This window comes from Mobula birostris, chromosome 2, assembly GCF_030028105.1.
Source record: "Mobula birostris isolate sMobBir1 chromosome 2, sMobBir1.hap1, whole genome shotgun sequence".
Classification (NCBI taxonomy): Eukaryota; Metazoa; Chordata; class Chondrichthyes; order Myliobatiformes; family Myliobatidae; genus Mobula; species Mobula birostris.
The window spans coordinates 202,676,424-202,701,072 of NC_092371.1; the positions used below are offsets into that span (position 1 = coordinate 202,676,424).

The 24,649-nt window shown below is 41.5% G+C and overlaps 1 protein-coding gene across 1 annotated transcript; it reads right to left on the reverse strand.

The window, feature by feature from the left end:
- Positions 1 to 3,157: 3,157 nt before the first annotated feature.
- Positions 3,158 to 24,005, reverse strand: dusp23b (dual specificity phosphatase 23b). Its single transcript, XM_072278754.1, has 3 exons — positions 23,655 to 24,005; positions 13,433 to 13,707; positions 3,158 to 3,805 (listed from the first exon to the last, which is right to left on the reverse strand). The coding sequence occupies exons 2-3, from the start codon at positions 13,697 to 13,699 to the stop codon at positions 3,620 to 3,622; spliced, it is 453 nt and encodes a 150-aa protein (XP_072134855.1). The 5' UTR covers positions 13,700 to 13,707; positions 23,655 to 24,005; the 3' UTR covers positions 3,158 to 3,619.
- Positions 24,006 to 24,649: the final 644 nt, after the last annotated feature.

Below are 24,649 nucleotides of genomic sequence, written 5' to 3' on the forward strand. Positions count from 1 at the left end.
GATCTTTGAGTGAAGAGCCCTTTTCAAGTCCAGCCACAAACGCTCAATTGGATTGCGGTCTGGACCCTGACATGGCCAACCCAGGATATTAACTTTGTTGCTGTTAAGGCATTCCTGTGTAGCTTTGTCTTTATGCTTGGCGTCATTGTCTTGCTGGAAAACAAATCTTCTCCCAAGTTGTAGTTCTCTTGTAAACTGCCTCAGGTTTTCCTCTAGGATTTCCCTGTATTTTGCTGCAATCATTTTACCCTCTATCTTCACAAGCCTTCCAGGCCTGCTGCAGTGAAGCACCATCACATCATGATGCAGTTAGCACCATGCTTCACAGTAGGCGTGGTGTTGTTTTGATGATGTAGTCTAATGGCCAAAAAGCTCAATTTTGGTTTCTTCAGACCATAGAACCTTCTTCCTGCTGACTTCAGAGTCTTCTGTAGGCCTTCTAGCAAACTTTAACCATGATTTCATGTGTTTTTTTAAAACTCTTTGCTACTCTCCCATAATGCTGCAACCGGTGAAGCAATTGGGCAACAGCTGTTGTTTGCACAGTCTCTCCCATCTCAGCCACTGAAGTTTGTAACTCCTCCAGAGTTATTATAGGTCTCTTGGTGGCCTCCCTCACTAGTCCCCTTCTTGCATGGTCAATCAGTTTTTGTGGATGGCCTGCTCCAAGTAGGTTTACAGCTGTGCCATATTATTTTCATTGCTTGATGATTGACTTAACTGTATTCCAAGGGATATTCACTGACTTGGAAATTTTCTCATATTTATCTCCCAATTTGTGCTTTCCAATAACATCTCTGCAGAGTTGCTTGGAGTGTTCTGTTGTCTTCATGACGTAGTTTTTGCCAGGAAACTGACTCACCAGCAGTTGGACCTTCCAGATACAGGTGAATTTTCACTACAATCAATTGAAACACCTGACTGCACACAGGTAATCGCCATGTAACTAATTATGTGACTTTTAAAACCAATTGGCTGCACAAGTTATGATTTGATGTGTCATATTATGCAATCAATTATTTTGTGTTTTCTATTTGTAATTAATGTGGAATACTTTGTAGAGATTTGCTTTCACTTTGACACAAAAGAATCCTTTTCTGTTGATCAGTATCAAAAAAGCCAAATTAAATCCACCGTTGTAAAACAATAAATAGAAACATAGAAACATAGAAAATAGGTGCAGGAGTAGGCCATTCGGCCCTTCGAGCCTGCACCACCATTTATTATGATCATGGCTGATCATCCAACTCAGAACCCCGCCCCAGCCTTCCCCCCATACCCCCTGACCCCTGTAGCCACAAGGGCCATATCTAACTCCCTCTTAAATACAGCCAATGAACTGGCCTCAACTGTTTCCTGTGGCAGAGAATTCCACAGATTCACCACTCTCTGTGTGAAGAAGTTTTTCCTAATCTCGGTCCTAAAAGGCATCCCCTTTGTCCTCAAACTGTGACCCCTTGTTCTGGACTTCCCCAACATCGGGAACAATCTTCCTGCATCTAGCCTGTCCAATCCCTTTAGGATTTTATATGTTTCAATCAGATCCCCCCTCAATCTTCTAAATTTCAATGAGTACAAGCCCAGTTTATCCAGTCTTTCTTCATATGAAAGTCCTGCCATCCCAGGAATCAATCTGGTGAACCTTCTTTGCACTCCCTCTATGGCAAGGATGTCTTTCCTCAGATTAGGGGACCAAAACTGCACACAATACTCCAGGTGTGGTCTCACCAAGGCCTTGTACAACTGCAGTAGTACCTCCCTGCTCCTGTACTCGAATCCTCCCGCTATAAATGCCAGCATACCATTTGCCTTTTTCACCGCCTGCTGTACCTGCATGCCCACTTTCAATGACTGGTGTATAATGACACCCAGGTCTTGTTGCACCTCCCCTTTTCCTAATCGGCCACCATTCAGATAATAATCTGTTTTCCTATTTTTGCCACCAAAGTGGATAACTTCACATTTATCCACATTAAATTGCATCTGCCATGAATTTGCCCACTCATCCAACCTATCCAAGTCACTCTGCATCCTCTTAGCATCCTCCTCACAGCTAACACTGCCACCCAGCTTTGTGTCATCCACAAACTTGGAGATGCTGCATTTAATTCCCTCATCCAAGTCATTAATTCATATTGTAAACAACTGGGGTCCCAGCACTGAGCCTTGTGGTACCCCACTAGTCACTGCCTGCCATTCTGAAAAGGTCCCGTTTATTCCCACTCTTTGCTTCCTGTCTGCTAAACAATTCTCCATCCACATCAATACCTTACCCCCAATACCGTGTGCTTTAAGTTTGCACACTAATCTCCTGTGTGGGACCTTGTCAAAAGCCTTCTGAAAATCCAAATATACCACATCCACTGGTTCTCCCCTATCCACTCTACTAGTTACATCCTCAAAAAATTCTATGAGATTCGTCAGACATGATTTTCCTTTCACAAATCCATGCTGACTTTGTCCGATGATTTCACCGCTTTCCAAATGTGCTGTTATCACATCTTTGATAACTGACTCCAGCAGTTTCCCCACCACCGACGTTAGGCTAACCGGTCTATAATTCCCCGGTTTCTCTCTCCCTCCTTTTTTAAAAAGTGGGGTTACATTAGCCACCCTCCAATCCTCAGGAACTAGTCCAGAATCTAATGAGTTTTGAAAAATTATCACTAATGCATCCACTATTTCTTGGGCTACTTCCTTAAGCACTCTAGGATGCAGACCATCTGGCCCTGGGGATTTATCTGCCTTCAATCCCTTCAATTTACCTAACACCACTTCCCTACTAACATGTATTTCGCTCAGTTCCTCCATCTCATTGGACCCTCTGTCCCCTACTATTTCTGGAAGATTATTTATGTCCTCCTTAGTGAAGACAGAACCAAAGTAATTATTCAATTGGTCTGCCATGTCCTTGCTCCCCATAATCAATTCACCAAAATCATGAAAACTTCCAGGGTTGGGGGCGGGGAGGGGGGGGGCTTTTTATACACACTGTGTATTTTGCAAAGCACCATATTATCAGGGTAGTACTAACACAAAGAGCTTTAATTCAGCATTGGTTGAATTGCATGAAGTGATGATGGCAACAGTGGCAAGTATTCTATTCTAATTTGCCCTATAGTTCTTCAAGCAGAAAAAAAAACATATATTTAAAATGTTCGGATTCCAGCAAAGTATATTTTATTGCCTCTTTGGAAGCGAACTATCTTGGCATGTTTAATCATTTTTTCTGGGCTATAATTATGTATTAAAGCATTTACAGCGATTTAATTTACATATTTTACAACAAATTTTAGAAAGCTTCTGTGTCGTCAAGTGCAAGGAGACAACAAATAACATTACAGGTCAGAAGGCCACATTTCAGCAGTGAGCTTTGTTCTGATGTAAAAATTAAGCAACCAGTCAAAGCATCTTACTGTAGCACAAAAATAAGTAATATTTATACAGAAGTCCACAAGAAGTTAATTTTTAAAAACTGTCACTTGGTTTATATAAGTAAGTGCACTAGAAATGTCCAATCTTAAAAAATGCTAGACCAGTTTCTGGGGTTGAAGGTTTCCATATGGTCAAAGAATGAGTTTGTAAGAGATAAAAATCTTTGGCTGGCAATGAGAAATTCTTATTTTATATGGTGATGAAACTGTATAACTGTTTTTTCTTGTTCACTAGTTTCTATTGAACCACGGCGAATTCTTCGTATTTCTTCAATTGCATCAACGCCTGTTATTTTCCTACTTTTTACAAGATAACAGGCAAGCATTGTTCCAGTTCTCCCAAAACCATGAAGACAATGGACTCCAACTCCCTAGAAACACATGAAATGACTCAGTTAGCTCTGCACTCCCTAGGCTTTACCAGTTAACACAATATGATGAACAAGATACTTCAAAATAATTCATGGAGAAATTACAAGTTTTATTAATATTTGTATTGTTAGACAGCCTATTCTCAACATTCCAAGAAATGTCTTAGAAAGATCAAATGTCAAGTAATACAAAAATTCCAGTAGATGAATATGAACTCTTCAAATCAACATAAATTAAGTGCAGTAGGTCAGTGAACAACTGCTTAAATTTGTATTAGTTTCTTTAGTAGGTATTTTATTAAAGGCTTTAAGAATAAAATTTTCCAAATGATCATATTAAAGAGCTGGAATTATTACTGACCATTAGCAGTAAGTTCTAATGCATCTAAAACCATTTATTCTGCATATAAAATATCTCCATTACTCTATTCTACTTTACATAAACTAACAAAAAGAAATATACCGGTTTTAAAAAGTTAGCAGGGCTGGTCATGACTTTCTCCAGAGCTTAAGACTGTGCTATTCATTTGGCACCTTGCAAGGCCTAATCAAAAGAAATTAGGTTTAAGCAGAGCGACCATTGTTGGTGTGGGATGAGGTTAGAGTGGGGAGGTAAAGCTTTGACTCAAGAGACTTCGACAAGAGGCACAGGTAAGTTTCTGTCTTTCATTCTTTTTGCAGTGAGAGTAGATGGACTGACAGTAAGGACAGTGGGATGTGGACAGACAGGGAGACCTCCAGTATATCTAACAGTCACCCCTGCAAGAAGTGAACCAGCTGCAGCTTTGTATAGACCAAGGTAGGGATCAGCTTCAGCTCACTCAGGAGACAGAAGGGTAGACTGACAGGAACTATAGAGAGGTAGTTACACCCAAGGAGCAGGGCACAGGTAACTGGGTGACTGTCAGGAGAGGGAAAGGGAATAGATAGTCAGTGCAGGGTTCCATTGTGGCCATTCCCCTCAATACCAAGTATACTGTTCCAGATACTACTTGTGTGTGTGTGTGTGTGTGTGTGTGTGTGTGTGTGTGTGGGTGTGTGTGTGTGTGGGGGGGGGGGGAGCACCTAGCAGAGGAAAATCACGGCAGTTATGTGTCTGGTTCTATGATTCAAAAAGGAAGGGAAGGGGAGAAGGGGCAAACAGTAGTGATATCAGAATCAGAATCAGGTTTATTATCACCGGCATGTGACGTGAAATTTGTTAACCTAGCAGTAGCAGTTCAATACAATACATAATATAGAAGAAAAATGAAATAAAATAATAATAGATAAGTAAATCTTATTCAGTATACTTTATACAGTATACGTATATTGAATAGATTAAAAATCATGCAAAAACAGAAATACTATATATTAAAAAAGTGAGGTAGTGTCCAAGGGTTCAATGTCCATTTAGGAATTGGATGGCAGAGGGGAAGAAGCTATTCCTGAATTGCTGACTGTGTGCCTTCAGGCTTCTGTACCTCCTACCTGATGGTAACAGTAAGAAAAGGACATGCCCTGGGTGCTGGAGGTCCTTAATAATGGATGCTGCCTTTCTGAGACACTGCTCCCTAAAGATATCCTGGGTACTTTGTAGGCTAGTACCCAAGATGGAGCCGACTAAATTCACAACCCTCTGCAGCTTCTTTCGGTTCTGTGCAGTAACACCCAATACCAGACAGTGATGCAGCCTGTCAGAATGCTCTCCATGGTACATCTACAGAAATTTTTGAGTGTATTTGTTGACATACCAAATCTCTTCAGACTCCTAATAAAGTATAGCCACTGTCTTGCCTTCTTTATAACTGCATCAATATGTTGGGACCAGGTTAGATCCTCAGAGATCTTGATACCCAGGAATTTGAAACTGCTCACTCTCTCCACTTCTGATCCTTCTATGAGGGTTGGTATGTGTTCCTTCATCTTACCCTTCCTGAAGTCCACAATCAGCTCTTCCATCTTACTGAAGTGAGTGCCAGGTTGTTGCTGTGGCACCATTCCATTAGTTGACATATCTCACTCCTGTACGTCTTCTCATCACCACCTGAGATTCTACCAACGATGGTTGTATCGTCAGCTAATTTATAGATTGAGATTCATTAGTTAGGGGAACAGACAGGATGCCATTCTCAGATAGTATGTTACGTCCTAGCTGCCAGGGTCAGGGACATCTTGGATCAAGTCCAGAGCTTTCTCAAGGGAGAATGTGAGCATCCAGAGCTTTGCTGAGGAGGTTACCAGAAAAGTTGAACGTCACTACGTGGACTTTAGCGAGGTCTTCCAGAAACAGGCTAGTCCTGAAGGTTCAGTCGCTTGGCAATCAGGATGAAATAGCAAATTGGTTTCAACATCGGTTTAGCGAGAAAAGCCAGGGAGTGATGGTTCTCTCTCTGATTGAAGGCCTGTAAATAGTAGTGTGCCAAAGGATCAGGGCTGGACCCATTGTTTGTCATTTATATTCATAATAAGCCCATAAGATATAGGAGCAGAATTAGGCCACTTGGCCCATTGAATCTGCTCCACCATTTCATCATGGCTGATCTAGTTTTCCTTCCAGTCCCAATCTCCTGTCTTCTCCCTGTACCCCTTCATGTCCTGACCAGTCAAGAATCCACCATCCCCTGCCGTAAATATACATCAAGACTTGGCCCCCACAGCTGCCTGCGGCAAAGAATTCCAGAGATTCACCACTCTCTGGCAAAACTCTCCACTCTAAAAGGACGCACCTCTACTCTGAGGCTGTGTCCTCTGGTCTTAGACTCTCCCTTCACAGGAAACATCCTTTCCACTTCCACCTATCAAGGCCTTTCTCCATTTGATAAGTTTCAATGAGGTCACCCCTCATTCTTCTGAACTTTAGTGAATCCAGGCCCAGAGCCTTCTAACACTCTTCATATGACAAGCCATTCAATCCTGGAAACTCCTCCAGTTTCAGCACATCCTTTCTAAGATAAGGGGCCCAAAACTGCTCAAGATACTCCAAGTGAGGCCTCATCAGTGCTTTATAAAGTTTCAACATTATATCTTTTCTTTTATATTCTAGTCCTCTTGAAATGAATGCTAACATTGCATTTGCTTTCCTTAGCATAAACTCAACCTGCAAATTAACCTTTAGGGGATCCTGCACAAGGACTCCCATGACTCTCTGTGCCTCAGTGTTTTGTATTTTCTCTTCATTTAGAAATTAGTCATGACAATACAATTCCTGACACCATATTCCATGCGCCATCTCTTTGCCCATTCTCCTAATCTGTCGAAGTCCCTCTGTAGCCTATTTCCTCAAAACTACCTGTCCCTCCAGCTATCTTCATATTATCTGCAAACTTTGCAACACAGCCATCAATTCCATCATCCAAATCATTGACATATAACATAAAAATAATTGGTTAATTGGTCCCAACACAGACCCCTGTGGGATATCAGCCAATCTGGAAAAGAAATCCTTTATTCCCACTCTTTGCCTTTTGCCAATCAGCCAGTGCTCCATCCATGCTAGTATCTGTCCTGTAATACCCTGGGTACTCAACTTGTTTAGCAGCCTCATGTGCAGCACCTTGTCAAATGCCTTCTGAAAATCCAAGTACACAACATTCACCGATTCTCCTTTGTCTATCCTACTTGTTACTTCTTCAAATAATTCTAACAGATCTGTCAGGTGAGATTTTCCCTTGAGGAATCCATGCTGACTACGTCCTATTTTATCCTCTTTCTTCAATTCACTTTATTTCCTGTGAGTAACTATTTGCTGAGCCTTCTTTACTGTCCATCTCTCATGGATGCTGTTGAGTGATTCCTGTTCCTGGCCAATTATTTTACTACTTATTCTGACAATTCTGTTGAGTGGGCTGAGGTTGATAGAGCTCTTTATCATGTGCCTCCAAGTACACCAAGACCTTATCCTTAATAATCGACTCCAACATCTTCCCAACCACTGAGATCAGACTAATTGCCTATGGTTTCCTTTCTTCTGCCTCTCTCCCTTCTTGAAGCGTGGAGTGATGTTTGCAATTTTCCAGTGTTCTGGAACCATTCCAGAATCTAGTGACTCTTGAAAGATCATTACTAGTGCCTCCACGATCTCTTCAGCTACCGCTTTTAGAACTCTGGGGTGTACTTATCTACCTTCAGACTTTTCAGTTTCCCAAGAACCTTCTGTCTAGTCATGGTAATTTCACACACTTCATGCCCCCTGACACCTGGAACTCCCACCACACTACTAGTGTCTTCCAGAGTGATGATAATGCGGTAAATTGGATCAGAAAATTTGTGAACAACGCAAGACTGGGGTTGTACTGAGCAGTGAGGAAGGCTATGAAAACCTGCAGAAGGATCTGGACTTGCTGGAAAATTGGGCCGAAAAATGGCAGACAGAATTTACTATATAGAAAAGTGAGGTATTGCACTTTGAGGTGACAAAGCAGGGTAGGACCTACACAGTGAACAGTAGGATAATGCGGAACACAGTAGAACAAAGATCTGTGAATATAGATACATAATTCCTTTAAAGTGGCATCAAAGGAGGTTAGGGTTATAAAGAGATCTTCTGGCACATCGCCCCTCATAAATCAGAATTCTGAGAACAAGAGTTGAGATGTTACATTGAAGTGGATGAAGTGTTGGTGATGCCACATTTGGAGAACTGTGTGCATTTTTTGTTCACCTACCTACAGGCTGGATATCAATAAGATTTAAAGAGTACAGAGACCATTTACAAGGATGTTGCTGGGATTTGAGGACCTGAGTTATACGGAAAGAATAGATTATGACTTTATTCCATGGAGCAAAAGAGAATGCCTTATGCCTTCTATGCCTTACAAGGTGCGAAATGAAAGACTGTGTGGCGCGCCACTCCTCACACAGACAGTAGGTGGCCGTTGACTCACAAAGAGTTCATCCGCCCTTTGACAGGTTTTGTTTTTAGTCCTGCTGGGTGCCTACACACCCTCCTCCCTGGTTAACTAAAGCACACCAGGGGGTGTGCCAGTTGAGTCGCCGACAACCCGACCCGAGACGAGTAGTGCTGGGCTAAGTGGTACCAGTAGCAAGGCAAGGCCCTGTCCTGACCCTAGGCCTGAGTCGACGTAGTAGTAGTAGTAGTAGTAGAAAGGAGAATGAGGGAGGTTTGATAGAGATATATATATTTTGACATACACATACATGAGGGAGGTTTGATAAGATGTATCCATTGGGTAAAAGCAAAGCAGGCTTTTTCCACTGAGGTTGGGGAGTCTAGGACTAGAGGTCAGAGGTTAAGAGTGAAAGGTAAAATATCTAAGCGGAACCTGAGGGGAAGCTTCTTTACTCAGACTGTGGTGCAAGCGTGGAACGAGCTGCCAGCGGAAGTGGTGGATGTAAGGTTTGACTGCAACGTTTAAGAGAACTCTGGAAAAGTACATAGGTGGGAAGATAAGGAGGGCTATGGCCCAGATCCAGGTCAATGGAACGAGGCAGTATAACAATTCAGCATGGACTAAAGAGGCCAAATGGCCAATTTCTGTGACTCTATGACTCTCATGTATTCGTCCACAAGAAGTAAACAGTGAATTTCAATGTGCCTGTAATGCAAAAAGGATGAGTGATTTATGGTGCTGTTATATAGTAGTCTGGGTGAGACCTGCACTTGTTTCTACAGTCCATCATCACAGATAAAGAGTATGCTCCTTCAGGTAATTATTATTGCTCATCAGGAGTAACATTTTTTGGTGACAGGACAATTGTGTCCTGGACAACTGTGTCCCGGTCACTGGCGTCCCCGGACATTTGCATCCGTTTTTTTTTTGCGTCCCAGACATTTGTGTCCTAATATATGTATATTTCATAAAAGATATAATTTTACTTATTCATGTAATTTTTTTTAATCAAAAAGTTTTATTAATTAAAAAGGGCATGCATTTTATTCATTAAAAAATTTAATTTATAAGTCCAAACTTAAAAAGTACGCACGTTGTGGGCAACCCCTCATAAGAAACTTAATTTGTCCTCAGGATTGTAACGTGCAATTAATGATTGAAGGCGCTTATTGATATTCTTATTTCTTGGTTGGACAATAATCCCTCTTGGTAGTCAATTTTCTTCTTTGTGGCCATAGCTTCGTCTTTCTTCAATGCATCAATTAATTTCCAAACAGAAGGGTGTTGACAAGTAATTGAATTTTGGACAGCATTATGCCACCCCTCTAAACTATTGTTAGATCTAGGCAAGTCCTTCGTTGTTCGATCATGAACATTCCAAGATGCAATGGAAAAGGTTGCTGCAATCCTGTGCCCACTTCTACCCCTTGCTTGGCTGATGTATGTAACTTCAAAGTATGCGATGAATTCAGGAGATAAGTCGTGATCTCCACTCAGATCAAAAGAGCCTGCTACCACATCATTTACTGGAAGGAAAACTAATGCAGGGAAACATCTAATTTTTAAATTGAATTCTTGATCTTCATTATACCGTTGTCTTAAACTGAGGTCGCATGTCTTCTTAAAGATGAATTTTGACAAATGGAAAATACATGAGCTTATTGTTGCATTAGGATATGTTTCTGCTATACTCTTTCTTGCTCCCAGTTCAAAATCCGTCAGCACTAATTCGGGATTAAGTTGAGGGCGAGTTTGCAACAAAAGAGTGAATAGGCGGTCATATGTTTCTTCAGTCTTTATTGGGTCAAAGAGCAAAAACACGGGGAATACTGAATGTACCATCTTGGACATGGATGCAGTACAATTGATAATAGATTTGTGGGCAAATTTTAAAAGTGCCATCTGCTGCCCAATTCTGAAATCGTGAAAAGTCATCCAAACCCTCTTCAGCGCATTCTATTTTCATGATTTATGCCAGTATCAATTGCAAGAAACCTTTGTCCAATGGGGAGAATACAATATTCTTCTGGTATTTCGTAATTACATCTTTGGTTTGGTATAGATGCAGTATTTTGTGCTTTCTGTCTCCAACGACAAACATTTCTCCCTATTGCCGAGACAGAGGGCATTTCTGTCATTGAAAATTCATCATGTTTTGACAAAGTTGTTCCAATGAGATGTCTTGTTGGTTCATGTGAGGATGTTGCAGTTTCTTTCAACTCTAAAGTCGATCCTTTTGCTCTAATTGCAGCAGCAGAAGAACCATTGTTATGATCATTAATTTGTTTTGTTATTACATCGCTCTCGGTATGAACTCTTGCTTTGCAGGATCGTACCACACATCTCCAGTACGTTTTCGTGCCCACACCATTTTTCTTATGATAGTGATAGATATAATTTCCATCAACATAATGTACTGGGTGGGCACAGGAGTACATTCAGCCAGAGACTCATTCCTCCGAGATGCAACACAGAGCATCATAGGAAGTCATTCCTGCCTGTGGCCATCAAATTTTACAACTCTTCCCTTGGAGGGTCAGACACCCTGAGCCAATAGGCTGGTCCTGGACTTATTTCATAATTTACTGGCATAATTTACATGTTACTATTTAACTATTTATGGTTCTATTACTATTTATTATTTATGGTGCAACTGAAACGAAAACCAATTTCCCCCAGGATCAATAAAGTATGACTATGACTAACAAGTATGTTTCCACCTTTGCTTGATCTCAAGAACTGTGACATAGCTTAGTTTCTGAAAAAAAAGTAAATTTAAAGCCAAATTGTCATAGGAAACGTGTGGGTTTGTTTACAAGTAGCTCAATCGCAAATGAGGCACCCCTCATTTGCCTAAATTACCCTAATTGATTAGACAGTTGCTTTTTGAGCTGAGATAAGAGGCTTAGCATATATAACAGGGGGTTTGTTACGCAGTAATAGTTACATATAGTGGGACGCAAATGACCGGGATGCAAATGTCCAGGGACGCTAATCACCGGGACACAATCGTCCAGGATGCAAATACCTTAGTACCACATTTTTTATCTGCAAGTTACTGCAAATTCAGGACACAGCATATCAGCTTTACATCAGCAATGATTTTATCTTCAGAAAAGCAAAAAGTACTCCAGAGACTACGGTGCCTCATTTAATTTCAAATGTAAAGACAAAATATCTTGATTAATTGTTTATCAACTGGACTATTCTTAGCCGTTCTACGTCTATTCACAGCAGTTCAGAGGTTCCGAGACACTCTGTTCCCTTTACAATCTAGAAGTTTTCATTGCACTAGAGAGAACCTGAGGTCTGAGGTCTGGAAAATTGCTCCATTTCAGACAGCTTACTTTCACATTTTTGGCAATTATCATTAACGGACTTGCAATGTGTACAAATTACAAATTTATGTATGAAGTTATGGGAATATGAAGTACTAAATATGAATACGAAATGTAAAGGAGATGAATAACACTAATACCAAGACTAAATTTATATTAAGACAAGACACAAAAATAATATGGAATTTCTATACAAGAAATGACTATTTCGCCCAACTGGTGTTGGGCTGTTATCCTCCATATGATCAGAATCAGAATCAGGTTTATCATCATCAGCATGTGACGTGAAATTTGTTAACTTAGCAGCAGCACTTCAATGCAATACATAATATAGAAGAAAAAAACAAAAATAATAATAATAAATAAATCAATTACACTATACATATATTGAATAGATTACAAATCGTGCATAAAAACAGAAATACTGTATATTAAAAAGTGAGAAACAGTCTTAGTCCCACACAGCGTGATGTCCGAATTTCTATGTCATTTACATCATCTATTTCTAAGCTATTAGTGAACTATATTTCAATCCTTAAGTGTACTCTGTGGTCTCAAAAATCTATAATGGAAAGCTTGGCAGGTGAGGTAGCATCTAGAGAGGAACAAAGAGCCAAATTTTCAAAGGATGAAAGGTCTTGCCCAAAAGATCAGCTTTTTATTCCTTTCTGTAGATGCTCCCTGACCTGCTGAGTTCCTCCAGCAATTTTTTTGTGTGTTACTCTGCATTTACACTGTCTGCAGAATCTTCTGTGTATTTAAAAAAAAAACTTTCCTTGCTTGCCACCATTTCTTAATATCTTATTCATTTGAACTTGGGGGAATAAGTTCAGTATTTATTTCTTAGTAGTAACCCCCACCGCACCAAAACTCCAGAATGACAAAAGCTTGCATCTTTTTAAACCCTATGCATTGCACCATCTTCTCACAACACTCAATTCACAAAGTTTGCTGTCTGGTAATATGAACTGTATTCAGCCCAGTGTAGTAGCAATGTGCCTTATAACCAGATTGTCAGAATAATGCAGTATAAAAGGCACAAATTCAAAGAACAAATTGTTATATTTAGTAAGATTTCACGAATCTATATTTACAAGTTTTAGCTTTGATGTATTACTATAAAGGAATGTAAAAGGAATCATAATTATTACTTTAACAAGAAAACACTGCAGTTGCTGTAAACAAAAAGTGCTAGCAATATTCAACAAGTTAGGGGGCATCTGTGGAGAGAAAAAAAGTTAATGTTCTTGCTGATGAGTTTTCATCAGGAAGAAGGATCTTTGATGAAACATTAATTCTGTTTCTCTTTCCATGGGTGCTATGTGTCCTGCAAGATAAATTCACACTCTTTAATAAATGACGATTTAATTATGTTTCTTTCATTACAATGTGAACAAATCATCTTTGGAAAAGTAGATCATCCAACTATTCAATATAGAAAGTCAATAAATACTTACTTCACCCTTTGCATTGGCTTCTTCAACAATTGAAAGAAATTTTTTGATTTGTTCAAAAGAAGGCGAACAAAAGTCATGAATCCTTATATGGTGAATTGTTATTGCTGGTAAGGTGTCATGATATGGTGGCTTTCTTTCACAAAGTGTAACTAGATGTCGAATGCCATTGTCGTACAAATATTGATAATGGGCAGGTAAACGTGGCAAGGCCATTCCTGCTAGTTTATTTGGTTCAATCCAGGAAAAGTTGTGTGGAGCCGCTGTCATTTTTCCACCTGTTTATAAAACAATGTTGGATATCAAATACAGTGAATTGCAGTTAAGGAATCAGGAATATAGCTCCTAAATGTACATTTCCATATAACAACCAGGTTTAACGAGTTGTTACATTAAAGTTGAACATTTCATCCATAGAAACTAATAAAAAAAATAAATTAGTAGCACAATGAGGCACAAGTCCGGGTTTTGAATATGCCCTGGAGCCGGCGAGATCAATGGCAGAGGCCGCAATCTGAAGTTCATGCCTGCTAGCATCCAGGCCAGCAGGCTCTTGGGTCTGCAGATGTAGGATCTCCAATGCATCTCCCCCATTTCACGCACATCTGCTCTCACTCCATCCTCTCGCCACCCCACTAGGAATAGGGTTCCCCTGGTCCTCACCTACCACCCCACCAGCCTCCAGGTCCAACATACTATTCTCCGTAACTTCCGCCACCTCCAACGGGATCCCACCACTAAGTACATCTTTCCCTCCCCTCCCCCTGCTTTCCGCAAGGATCGCTCCCTACGCGACTCCCTTATCCATTCGTTCCCCCCCCCATCCCTCCCCTCTGATCTCCCTCCTGGCACTTATCCTTGTAAGCGGAACAAGTGCTACACATGCCCTTACACTTCCTCCCTTACCACCATTCAGGGCCCCAGACAGTCCTTCCAGGTGAGGCGACACTTCACCTGTGAGTCAGCTGGGGTGATATACTGCGTCCGGTGCTCCCGATGTGGCCTTCTACATATTGGTGAGACCCGACGCAGACTGGGAGATCGTTTTGCTGAACACCTATGCTCTGTCCGCCAGTGAAAGCAGGATCTCCCAGTGGCCACACATTTTAATTCCACATCCCATTCCCATTCTGACATGTCTATCCACGGCCTCCTCTACTGTAAAGATGAAGCCACACTCAGGTTGGAGGAACAACACCTTATATTCCGTCTGGGTAGCCTCCAACCTGATGGCATGAACAGTGACTTCCGCTAGTGCCCCACCTCCCCCTCGTACCCCATCCGTTATTTATATACACACATTCTTTCTCTCTCTCTTTTTCTCCCTCTGTCCCTCTCACTATACCCCTTGCCCATCTTCTGGGTTCCCCCCCCCCCACTTTTCTTTTTCCCTGGGCATCCTGTCCCATGATCCTCTCATATCCCCTTTGCCAATCACCTGTCCAGCTCTTGGCTCCATCCCTCCCCCTCCTGTCTTCTCCTATCATTTTGGATCTTTCCCTCCCCCTCCCACTTTCAAATCTCTTACTAACTCTTCCTTCAGTTAGTTCTGACGAAGGGTCTCGGCCCGAAACGTCGACTGTACCTCTTCCTAGAGATGCTGCCTGGCCTGCTGCGTTCACCAGCAACTTTGATGTATGTTGGAAAATTGAAACATTATTTACACAATAGTAACCCATTATCTGAGAAAAACAATTACATAATTAATTGAAAAATAATGCAGGCTTTTCCTCAGTTAAATCTAGTAAGACAACACAAGTGAATGATAATAGCCTAAGTAACTTCTCTCTCCTGTGCAATGTTCCAAGCAGAGGCAATGCTTTGACAAAGAGGGTGCCTGAACAGCAGATTGGTATAGGGATGTGTGAAAAGAAGTCTGGCAATGGTGTCGGTGTTCAATGTATCCAACACTTTTTATTACAAGGTCAAATGACTTTCAAGGTAATATCATAATTATCAGATGGTGTCCATGGCAGGTCACCTCTCATATCCCAATGTTTTTGCTTCAGCTTAATACCTTCAACAATTAGTGCATTTAAAAACATGCTTTCATTAAAAATATTTCAGTAAATATCTGCTGGACAAAAAGGGATATCCTGAGCCACTAAGATTCATTCTATCTCTACTAGGCAACTGGGGACTCAGAAGATTGTGTAGCGTTTCTCTCCAGAAGGATGTGGTCATCACAATTTGGCCCTATTTGCTTTTACATGCAATGTAAAACTAGCTTTTGCAAGGGAAAGACAACCTAACTGTTATGAAGTAATAAAAAATAATTTCATTTTCATTAGGAGAAGTAAGGTGCTGTAGACAAATCCACAACATGAACATTGGTGAAATTGTAAGTGAATAAAATGCATTAGCTTTGAAGTTCAAGGAAAGGAAAAGTCTATTAAATATAAAAAATATGTTTAACCATGTAAAACTAAAATAAGTTTATTCACCACATAATTTTTCCAGACCATGTTGACGTACAAACTAAAACAGTCCAAATACTAACTACACTGCTGATTAAAATGAAGAACGCGTCCCTGCATCTTGCATCTCACAGCATGTATTACAGAAGTATTTCCAGGATACTCTCACAGCATATCTATCCAGGAATGAGATTAAAGGCTTGATAGCCTGTTTTAATGTGAGATAAATACTTGCTCAATGCCATAATTTCGTAGGTCTTGGAATTATCTTGTTCTAATTGAAAAACCAAGTATAGAGGGAGGTTACGCCAACATTTAATATGAGATTAATTGAGGAACTGGAAATAGTAAATAAAAAAGGAATCTGGAATCCTTAGCAAAGGTTCAAAAACTAAGGGGAACACTTCCTAGAAAGTAGTTAATAAAAGGACTAGAGTTCAAGGATTCTTTTTTATCCAAAAGATGGTCAGTATTCATTTTTGGGACAAGAGCTAACAATGATGCCTCTGTTGCACACAATTACTTCCATTTGGTAAGCTGCACACTAAGCATGCCCAATACAAGATGCCTGAAACAGCAGACAAAAGGAAGGAGTCAAGGAAACACGTGCAACACCCTCTCTAACCCTTGTGAGTTCCTTGCTGTGATCATTCAGAATGGAGCAGCATTCAGCTTGGAACTGGAAACCGCATGCCTATAGACTGGGAGCAAACATCTCACAAATTACCCACCCATCACGTCAGCCACCTTCTACTCTGTTCGTGGAAGAGTCTGCAAGTCTCACTTCAGCCTTATTAGCCAAATGCAAAGTGTTGCACCTTGAAACTTGAGAACGTTGTAAAAGGGCACAAGCACACTTTTCCCTGAATGTGGTAACTCAAGTAGACAGTGTGATAAAGAATGCATTTGACAGTTGGCATACAGCACTGAGAGATTATGTTAGAATTACAAGATGTTAGCGACACCACAGTTGAGAGTTTGTGTGCAATTCTGGTCACCCAGAAGGATGTTATTAAGCTAAAAAGGGTGCAGAATATATTCATAAGGATGGTACTGGGACTGGAGGGCTTCAGTTAAACAGAGGTACCGGGGCTTTTCTTCCCAGTAGTGTAGAAACTGAGGGGTGACATTATAGAAGCATATAAAATTGAGGAGGATTGAGGACATGAATGGTAATAATCTTTTTCCCAGGGTAGAGGAGCTTGAAACTAGATATCTTGAGGAAGTAACAAATGGGACAGACAAAAGAGTGTCAGTGAGGGTTGTGTACTTGGATTTTCAGAACGACTTTGACAAAGTGCTGCACATAAAGGAGCAGAATTAGACCATTCAGCTCATTGAGACTGCTCCACCATTCCATCATGACTGACTAATATCCCTCTCAAAGAATTTGTCAGGAAGGTTTCCCCTTATGGAAACTATGCTGACTTCGGCCTCTTATCATCTGCCTTCAAGTACCCCGGAATGCCATCCTTAACAAAGGACTCCCCAACATCTTCTCAACCACTGAAATCAAGTTAACTTGCCAATAATTTCCCTTCTTCTGCCTTCCCCCTTTCTTCAAGAGTGGAGTGACATTTGCAATTTTGCATTTCTCTGGAACAATTCCAGAATTCAGTGATTCGTGAAAGATTACTACTAATGCATCCATAATCTCTTCAGTTACCTCTTTCAAAACCCTGGAGTGTAGTCCATCTGGTCCAGGTGACTTATCTACCTTCAGACCTTTCAGCTTCCCAAGCACCATATATAGTAATAAGCACTAACTCCTGAATTTCTGGAATACTGCAGGTGTCTCCCACATGAGGCTGCTAAACAAGATAAAAACTCCTGGTATTACAGGACAGATACTAGCACGGTAAGAAGACTGACATACTGGCCAAGTTTGCAGATGATAAACAATTCGGTGGAGGGGCAGCTAGTGTTGAGGAAGCAAGGAGTCTGTAGAAGGACGTGAACAGATTAGAACGGGCAAAGTGGCAGCAGAGGGATTACAATGCAGGGAAGTGTATGGCCTTTTACTTTAGTAGAACAAATAAATCTGTAGATTATTTTCTAAATGAGGAGAAAATGTGGAAATCAGAGATGCGAAGGGACTTGGGAGTCCGATCGCAGGATTCCCTATTTACAGGTTGAGTGGTAGTAAGGAAGACCAATGCAATGTTAGCATTCATTTCAAGAGGACTAGAATATAAAAGTAATAATGTAATGCTAAGGTTTAATAAAGCACTGGTGAATCCTCATTTGGAGTATTGTGAGCAGTTTTAGGCCCGATATCTAAGAAAGGAGGTGCTAGCACTGGAGAGAGCTCAGAGGTTTACCAGAAAGCTCCAGGGAACAAAGTAATAGTAATGTATGAGGAGCATTTGATTGCTCTGGCTCTGTACTCGCTGGAGTTCAGAAGAATAAAAGGGGGTGGGGAGGAGGAGGAGGTGAATCTCATTGAAATTCTACATTGAATGTGTAATGTATTGTGTGAGTCTTCATAGCATCAGAGTGCGTATGACATCAGGACGTGGAGAAGTAAAAATGGAAGTCTGGTGAATAAACGTTGGTTGTTCAATCTATACCGGTGTCCGAGTCACAGAAGTATTACATGGTGTCAGAAGAAAACACGAAAAATAAAAAGGAAGAGAAGACACGTAAAAGATGTCAGTTACAGCCAGCATCAAGTTTAAGCCTACAAGGTAATCTTGCTGAGAACTGGAAAATATGGATCCAGAAGTTTGAGCTGTTCTGCACCGCTAGCGGCCTAGCTGAAAAGACGAAGGAAGTGCAATGTGCTACGTTTCTGCACGTAGCGGGAGAAGAGGCAATAAAAGTTTGCAACACTTTTGTCTTCCAAGATGATGAGCAAGAAAAAATTGAAGTGTTGAAAAAAAAAGTTTTAAGATTACTGCGAACCGAGAAAAAACTTACCGTTCATCCGACAGTGGTTTTTCACGAGGGCTCAAAGACCAGCGGAGACCATAGACGCCTACGTAACAGATTTAAAGAGCAAGGCAAAAGACTGTGAGTTTGGACAACTGCATGATTCTTTAATACGTGACAGGATTGTATGCGGCATACAAGATGATCAAGTGAGAGGCAGGCTATTGAGAGAGGCAGATCTTACATTAGAAAAGGCAATTGATGTTTGCCGTGCCAGCGAGATCACGTCAAGTCAGGTCAAAGTGCTCAATGAAGAGATTGAAGTGCACTAAGTAAAAACTGTGAAAACTAACAAGAGTAGGACAAAACCAGCTCCACAGGATGATCAAAAGGAAGTTAATTGCAACAGGTGTGGTTATAAACATGGATACAGAAAATGTCCAGCCTTTGGTCAGACATGCAAGTTATGCCAGAAAAGAAATCACTTTGCAAAGATGTGCAAATCGAAGGAGCACGCAAGGAAACTGCATGCCGTGGAACAGAGTGAGGGCAACAGTGACGTGTTCATTGGCACAGTTGAAGTGGAACAGGAGGTATACATCAAGAATATTGACAATGCAGAGATGGAGGATGAAGATGATTGGACCCAAGATCTGATAATAAACAGGAGGAAAGTGACATTTAAGCTTGACACTGGGGCAAAGTGCAATGTAATGTCGGCAGAAACATTCAACTCACTGGACATCAGAGGAAGACTGGAAAAATCCACCTGAAAGCTTGTTGCATATTTCGGCCACAAGACGGCACAACTGGGCAAAAAAGCACTCACCTGTGTATGCAAAGGTCAAAAATATAAGTTCGAGTTTGAAATAGTGCAGCAACATGTTTCCGCAATACTGGGCAAAGCAACATGCACAAAGCTAGGCCTGGTGAAGCCAATCTATGGTGTTGAAAAAGAAAATAACATTCTCAAAGGCTTTGGTGACTTGTTTTCTAGATTAGGATGTTTACCAGGGAAACAAAACATCAAGATTGATCCAACTATTGCACCAGTCGTGCATGCCCCCAGAAAGATTCCAGTAGCTCTCAGGGATCGAGTAGTGGAGGAGCTACACAGAATGGAACAGATGGGAGTCATAACAAGACAAATAGAACCGACCGACTGGGTGAATAGTATGGTGACAGTGGTCACAGAAAAAAAGACGAGGATTTGCATGGATCCACAAGATCTCAACCAAGCCATCAAAAGAGAGCACCATCCGCTGCTCACAGTTGAAGAGGTTGTCTCCCGCATGCCTAATGCAAAATACTTTTCAGTATTACATGCAAATCAAGGCTTCTGGCAGATCAAGCTGGATGAAGAAAGTTCCAAATTATGCACTTTCAACATGCCCATAGGGAGATATCGTTTCCTGCGTCTACCCTTTGGGATTTCTTCTGCATCAGAGGTATTCCAGAGATCCGTGGCACAAATGGTTGAAGACCTGGACGGGGTGGTCAGCATCATTGATGATTTGCTGATATGGGGTGATACAATTGAGGAACATGATCAGAGACTGAGGAAGCTCCTGGAGAGAGCACGTGAGTACAACCTAAAACTGAACAAAAGTAAATGTAAGATCAGAACTACAGAGATCAAATACATAGGTCATGTGCTCAGTGCTGATGGGCTTAAACCAGATGATGAAAAGGTTAGAGCTGTGGTACAGCTACCACCACCCAAAGACAAGCAAGAACTATTGAGGTTCATGGGCATGATACAGTATCTTGCGAAATTTGTTCCCAACTTATCAGAGGTCAGCGCTCCACTCCGAAAGCTACTAGAGAGCAACACTGAATGGCATTGGGAAGACAAACAAAAGAAAAGTTTTGACACATTGAAGCAGTTGGTTACCAAGCACCAGTACTCAAGTTCTATGATGTCAATAAACCGGTGACGATGTCTGTGGATGCCAGTTTGGAAGGAATAGGAGCTGTTATACTGCAGGATGGGAGGCCTGTGGCATATGGATCACGAACACTTACGGACTGCCAACGCCGATATGCTCAAATCGAGAAGGAATTACTTGCCATAGTTTATGGGTGTGAGAAGTTCCACCAATATGTATATGGCAAAGAAATCCAGGTTGAGAGTGATCACAAACCACTTGAGAGCATCTTCAAAAAGCCACTCCACCAAGCTCCTATGAGGCTGCAAAGGATGCTTCTCAGGCTACAGAGGTACACTCTCACAGTCATCCATAAACCAGGAAAAGAACTGCACATCGCTGATGCTTTGAGCCGCGCTTACCTCAAAGAGCAAAAGGAAGAGTTGCTAGGAGGAGAGCTGGAGGTCAACTGGGTTACACCTCAGCTACCCATCTCTGAGGAGAAGTTGAACATGTTCAGGAAAGCGACTGCAGATGATCCTGAAATGCAAATGCTAAGAGACTTTACAATGAATGGATGGCCAACAGAAAGAAAAGATGTTCCAAAGGAAATGCAGAAATACTGGTCATTTAAAGAGGAAATCAGCTATGCATCAGGACTAATGTTCAAAACTGCAAAACTCATTGTACCAAACCAAATGAGACAGGAAATGCTCAACAGAATTCATGAGTCACACCTGCGGATAGTGAAACGTAAAGAAAGAGCAAGAGACATTCTCTATTGGCCAGGCATGTCAACTCAGATAGAAGACATTGTGTCTCAGTGTGCTGTCTGAAATGAAAACAAAAACAGCAATCCAAGAGAGCCTCTGCTTCCCCACCCACTACCAGGAAGACCATGGGAGAAGTTTGGCACAGATCGCTTTCACTACAATGGTACAGAATATCTGCTTTGTATGGACTACTATTCAAAATATCTGGAGATCACCAAGTTAAGTGACACGTCCAGTCGAGGTGTCTTTACCACAATGATGTCGACATTCGCAAGACATGGTATTCCAGATATCGTCGTTAGTGACAATGGTCCACAATATGCCAGTGGTGAGTTCAGAGGGTTCTCAGAAAGCTGGGAATTTCAACATGTTACTTCCAGTCCAGGGCACGCTCAGTCTAACGGACAAGCAGAGAGAACTGTACAAACTGTCAAGAACATGCTCAAGAAGGTACATAGCAGCAACGGTGACCCTTACATTGCTCTGCTTGAATACCGCAACACACCGATTGAGGTTGTGGGGTTCTCTCCTGCGCAGCTGTTGATGGGACGTCGTCTGAAGTCCAAACTGCCAACATCCACAACTCTACTGACTCCTGAAGGTAATGCTCAAGTACATGACAAGCAAGGGTACAAGCAAATAAAGCAAAAGAGCTACTATGACAGACATACAATACAGTTGCCAGATCTACATACAGGTGACAATGTCAGAATACAGAGAGGAGACACTTGGCAACCAGCTGTGGTTGTGAACAGATATCAGCAACCAAGATCCTTCATAGTTTGCACGCCGGATGGAAGAGTCTACAGGAGGAACAGGAAGCACCTGCTGAAGACAGGCGAGAATGAGTTTCCACGTACAGATGCACAGGACATTTCCACATATACAGACATGGAAACAAACGAGACCAAGAATGATGCAGACCCCAAAGACACAGAGGTCACTTGAGAGACTGACACGGATGAAGGTCAAGCACAGTCACAGTTGTATCACACACGGTCTGGGAGACAAGTCAAACTTCCAGCTAGATACAGAGACTAGACATAACAGTTTGAGGCAAAGTCACACATGTCATAAGTTCCAAGGTGTGAAATAAAAGGTTTATTAGTCTATGTTGGTAAAAGAAAATACACTGCAGAATACAGTACAAGGTAAGATTTTTTTTAGTTTATGTCATAATTGTTGCACTGTGAGAAGGGCATATCTAGAGGCATTGTTTTGGTAATTCAGTGTTGTAAAAAAAATCTTGAGAAGGGGAATGTAATGTATTGTGTGAGTATTCGTCGCATCAGAGTGCGTATGACGTCAGGACGTAGAGAAGTAAAATGGAAGTCTGGTGAATAAACGTCGGTTGTTCAATCTACACCGGTGTAAGAGTCACATCAATATTACAGCATAGACATGGTGCGGGGAGTCTAGAACCAGAGGGCACAGTGACAGAATAAAGAGACGTCCATTTAGAACAGAGATGAGGAAGAATTTTTTTTAATGGTGAATCTGTGAAATTCAATGCCGCATTTTTGATTTAAAGCAGACCTTGATAGGTTCTTGATTAATCCGGGCGTCAAAGGTTACGGGGAGAAGACAAGAAAATCATGCAAGATTGAATGGGGAGCAGATTCGATAGCCCGAACGACCTAAGTCCGCTCCTATATCTTATGGTCAAAATTGCAGGTAAGTCAGGTAACACGCAAAAAAAAATGTTGGTGAATGCAGCAGGCCAGGCAGCATCTATAGGAATAAGTACAGTCGACGTTTCTTCTTCCTATAGATGCTGCCGGGCCTGCTGCATTCACCAGCATTTTTTGTGGGTGTTGCTTGAATTTCCAGCATCTGCAGATTTCCTCGTGTTTGCGTTTTTAGGTAAGTCAGATGTTGTGATTCGTTGGTGCTGTGACCAAATCTGACAAACTCCAGGGTCTAATATTAGCAGAAGGCGCCTAATATTTTCGAAGCAAAGCATTTTTAATAAGTTCATAGGGCATCGAGAAACCCAACGCTATCACATCAAATGCATTCCGTAAAAAGGAACAAACTTTTGCTCCTATTGATGCCGAATTTGAATTGCTAAATTTGGATATTACGCATGAAAATAGTAACATCTCCTTTCATAAACAGCATTTAACAGAACGAAAAACGCAGGGAAAAATATGCAGCACGGACACCTCAATCTGCTCCAAAAAGACGTGTGCGGATGGGATCACTAACATGGATTTAAGACTTCAAAGGAAACAATGGACATCGGCGTTCGATTTCGATATTATAACTTTATTATGCAACGACTAAAAATGCTTACCTTGCAAGATACCAGAGAAGACAAAACAAGGAGTAGGAAATGCTGGCACCAGCAAACCACACAACCGAACAGCCAAGCCGGTGTACCATTACGTCGCCGCCTGAGCTGCGTATAACAACCAATCAGAGGAGCGGGCTAGGCAGCGTCAGGGCAACTTCCACAACCGAGAGATCGCCAAGCTCAATAGGATAGGCACATGCACTGTAACACAGACTACCCTTTGGGATTTATCCCAGAGACGTGAATTCAGACCGTGGAAAGATTTTGAGCTTTCTCTGAATTTTCAACGGTGTATCTGTTTCAGTGCTGCCGCAGGAGGCACGGCGAGTCTGCGAGTGCTTGGCAGGAAGGGGGGGGGATACCAGGAAGTGACGAAAAACAGAGGTGGCGAACGGGCAACAGGAGTGGTTTCAAGGGAAAGAAAAAATAAGCGGTACATTGAGGATTATAGTGGCTTACCCTCCAGTGATGAAAAGAGTTGACAGGATCTAAATTTTGAAAAGGAAGAAAGAGTTTAAGGTATTGCTGAGTTTTGAATAAGGACGTAAGAAATGGGAGCAGAATCAAGCCATTTGGCCCATCGAGTCAGCACCGCCTTTTCATCATGGTTGGGTTCATTTTCCTACCAGTCCCAGCCCCCTACCTTCTCGCCATAACCCTGCATGCTCTCACTAGTTGACGACGACGAGTCAAGAATCCATCAATCTCTGCTGTAAATAGACCTAAGGCCTTGGCCTCCACAGCTGCCTGTGGCAACAAATTCCACAGATTCACCTCTTTGGCTAAATAAATTTCATCGCTGCTCTAAATGGATGCCCCTCTATTGGCTGCCCTCTAGTCTGAGACTCCCCAACATAGGAAACATCCTCTCCACATCAACTCTATCTTGGACTTTCAACATTTGATGGGTTTCAAAGAGCTTAACCCTCATTCTTCTTAATCTAGTGACAACAGGCCCAGAGCCATCAAACAATCCTCATAGGATATGACTTTCA

Bases quoted from the DNA above. Each gene is read 5' to 3' on its own strand.
- dusp23b (XM_072278754.1), bottom strand. From the start codon at position 13,699: ATGACAGCGGCTCCACACAACTTTTCCTGGATTGAACCAAATAAACTA. The intron at 3,806-13,432 runs GTAAGTATTTAT...ATGTGTTTCTAG, and splicing joins AAGCCAATGCAAAGGGTGAA to GGAGTTGGAGTCCATTGTCT.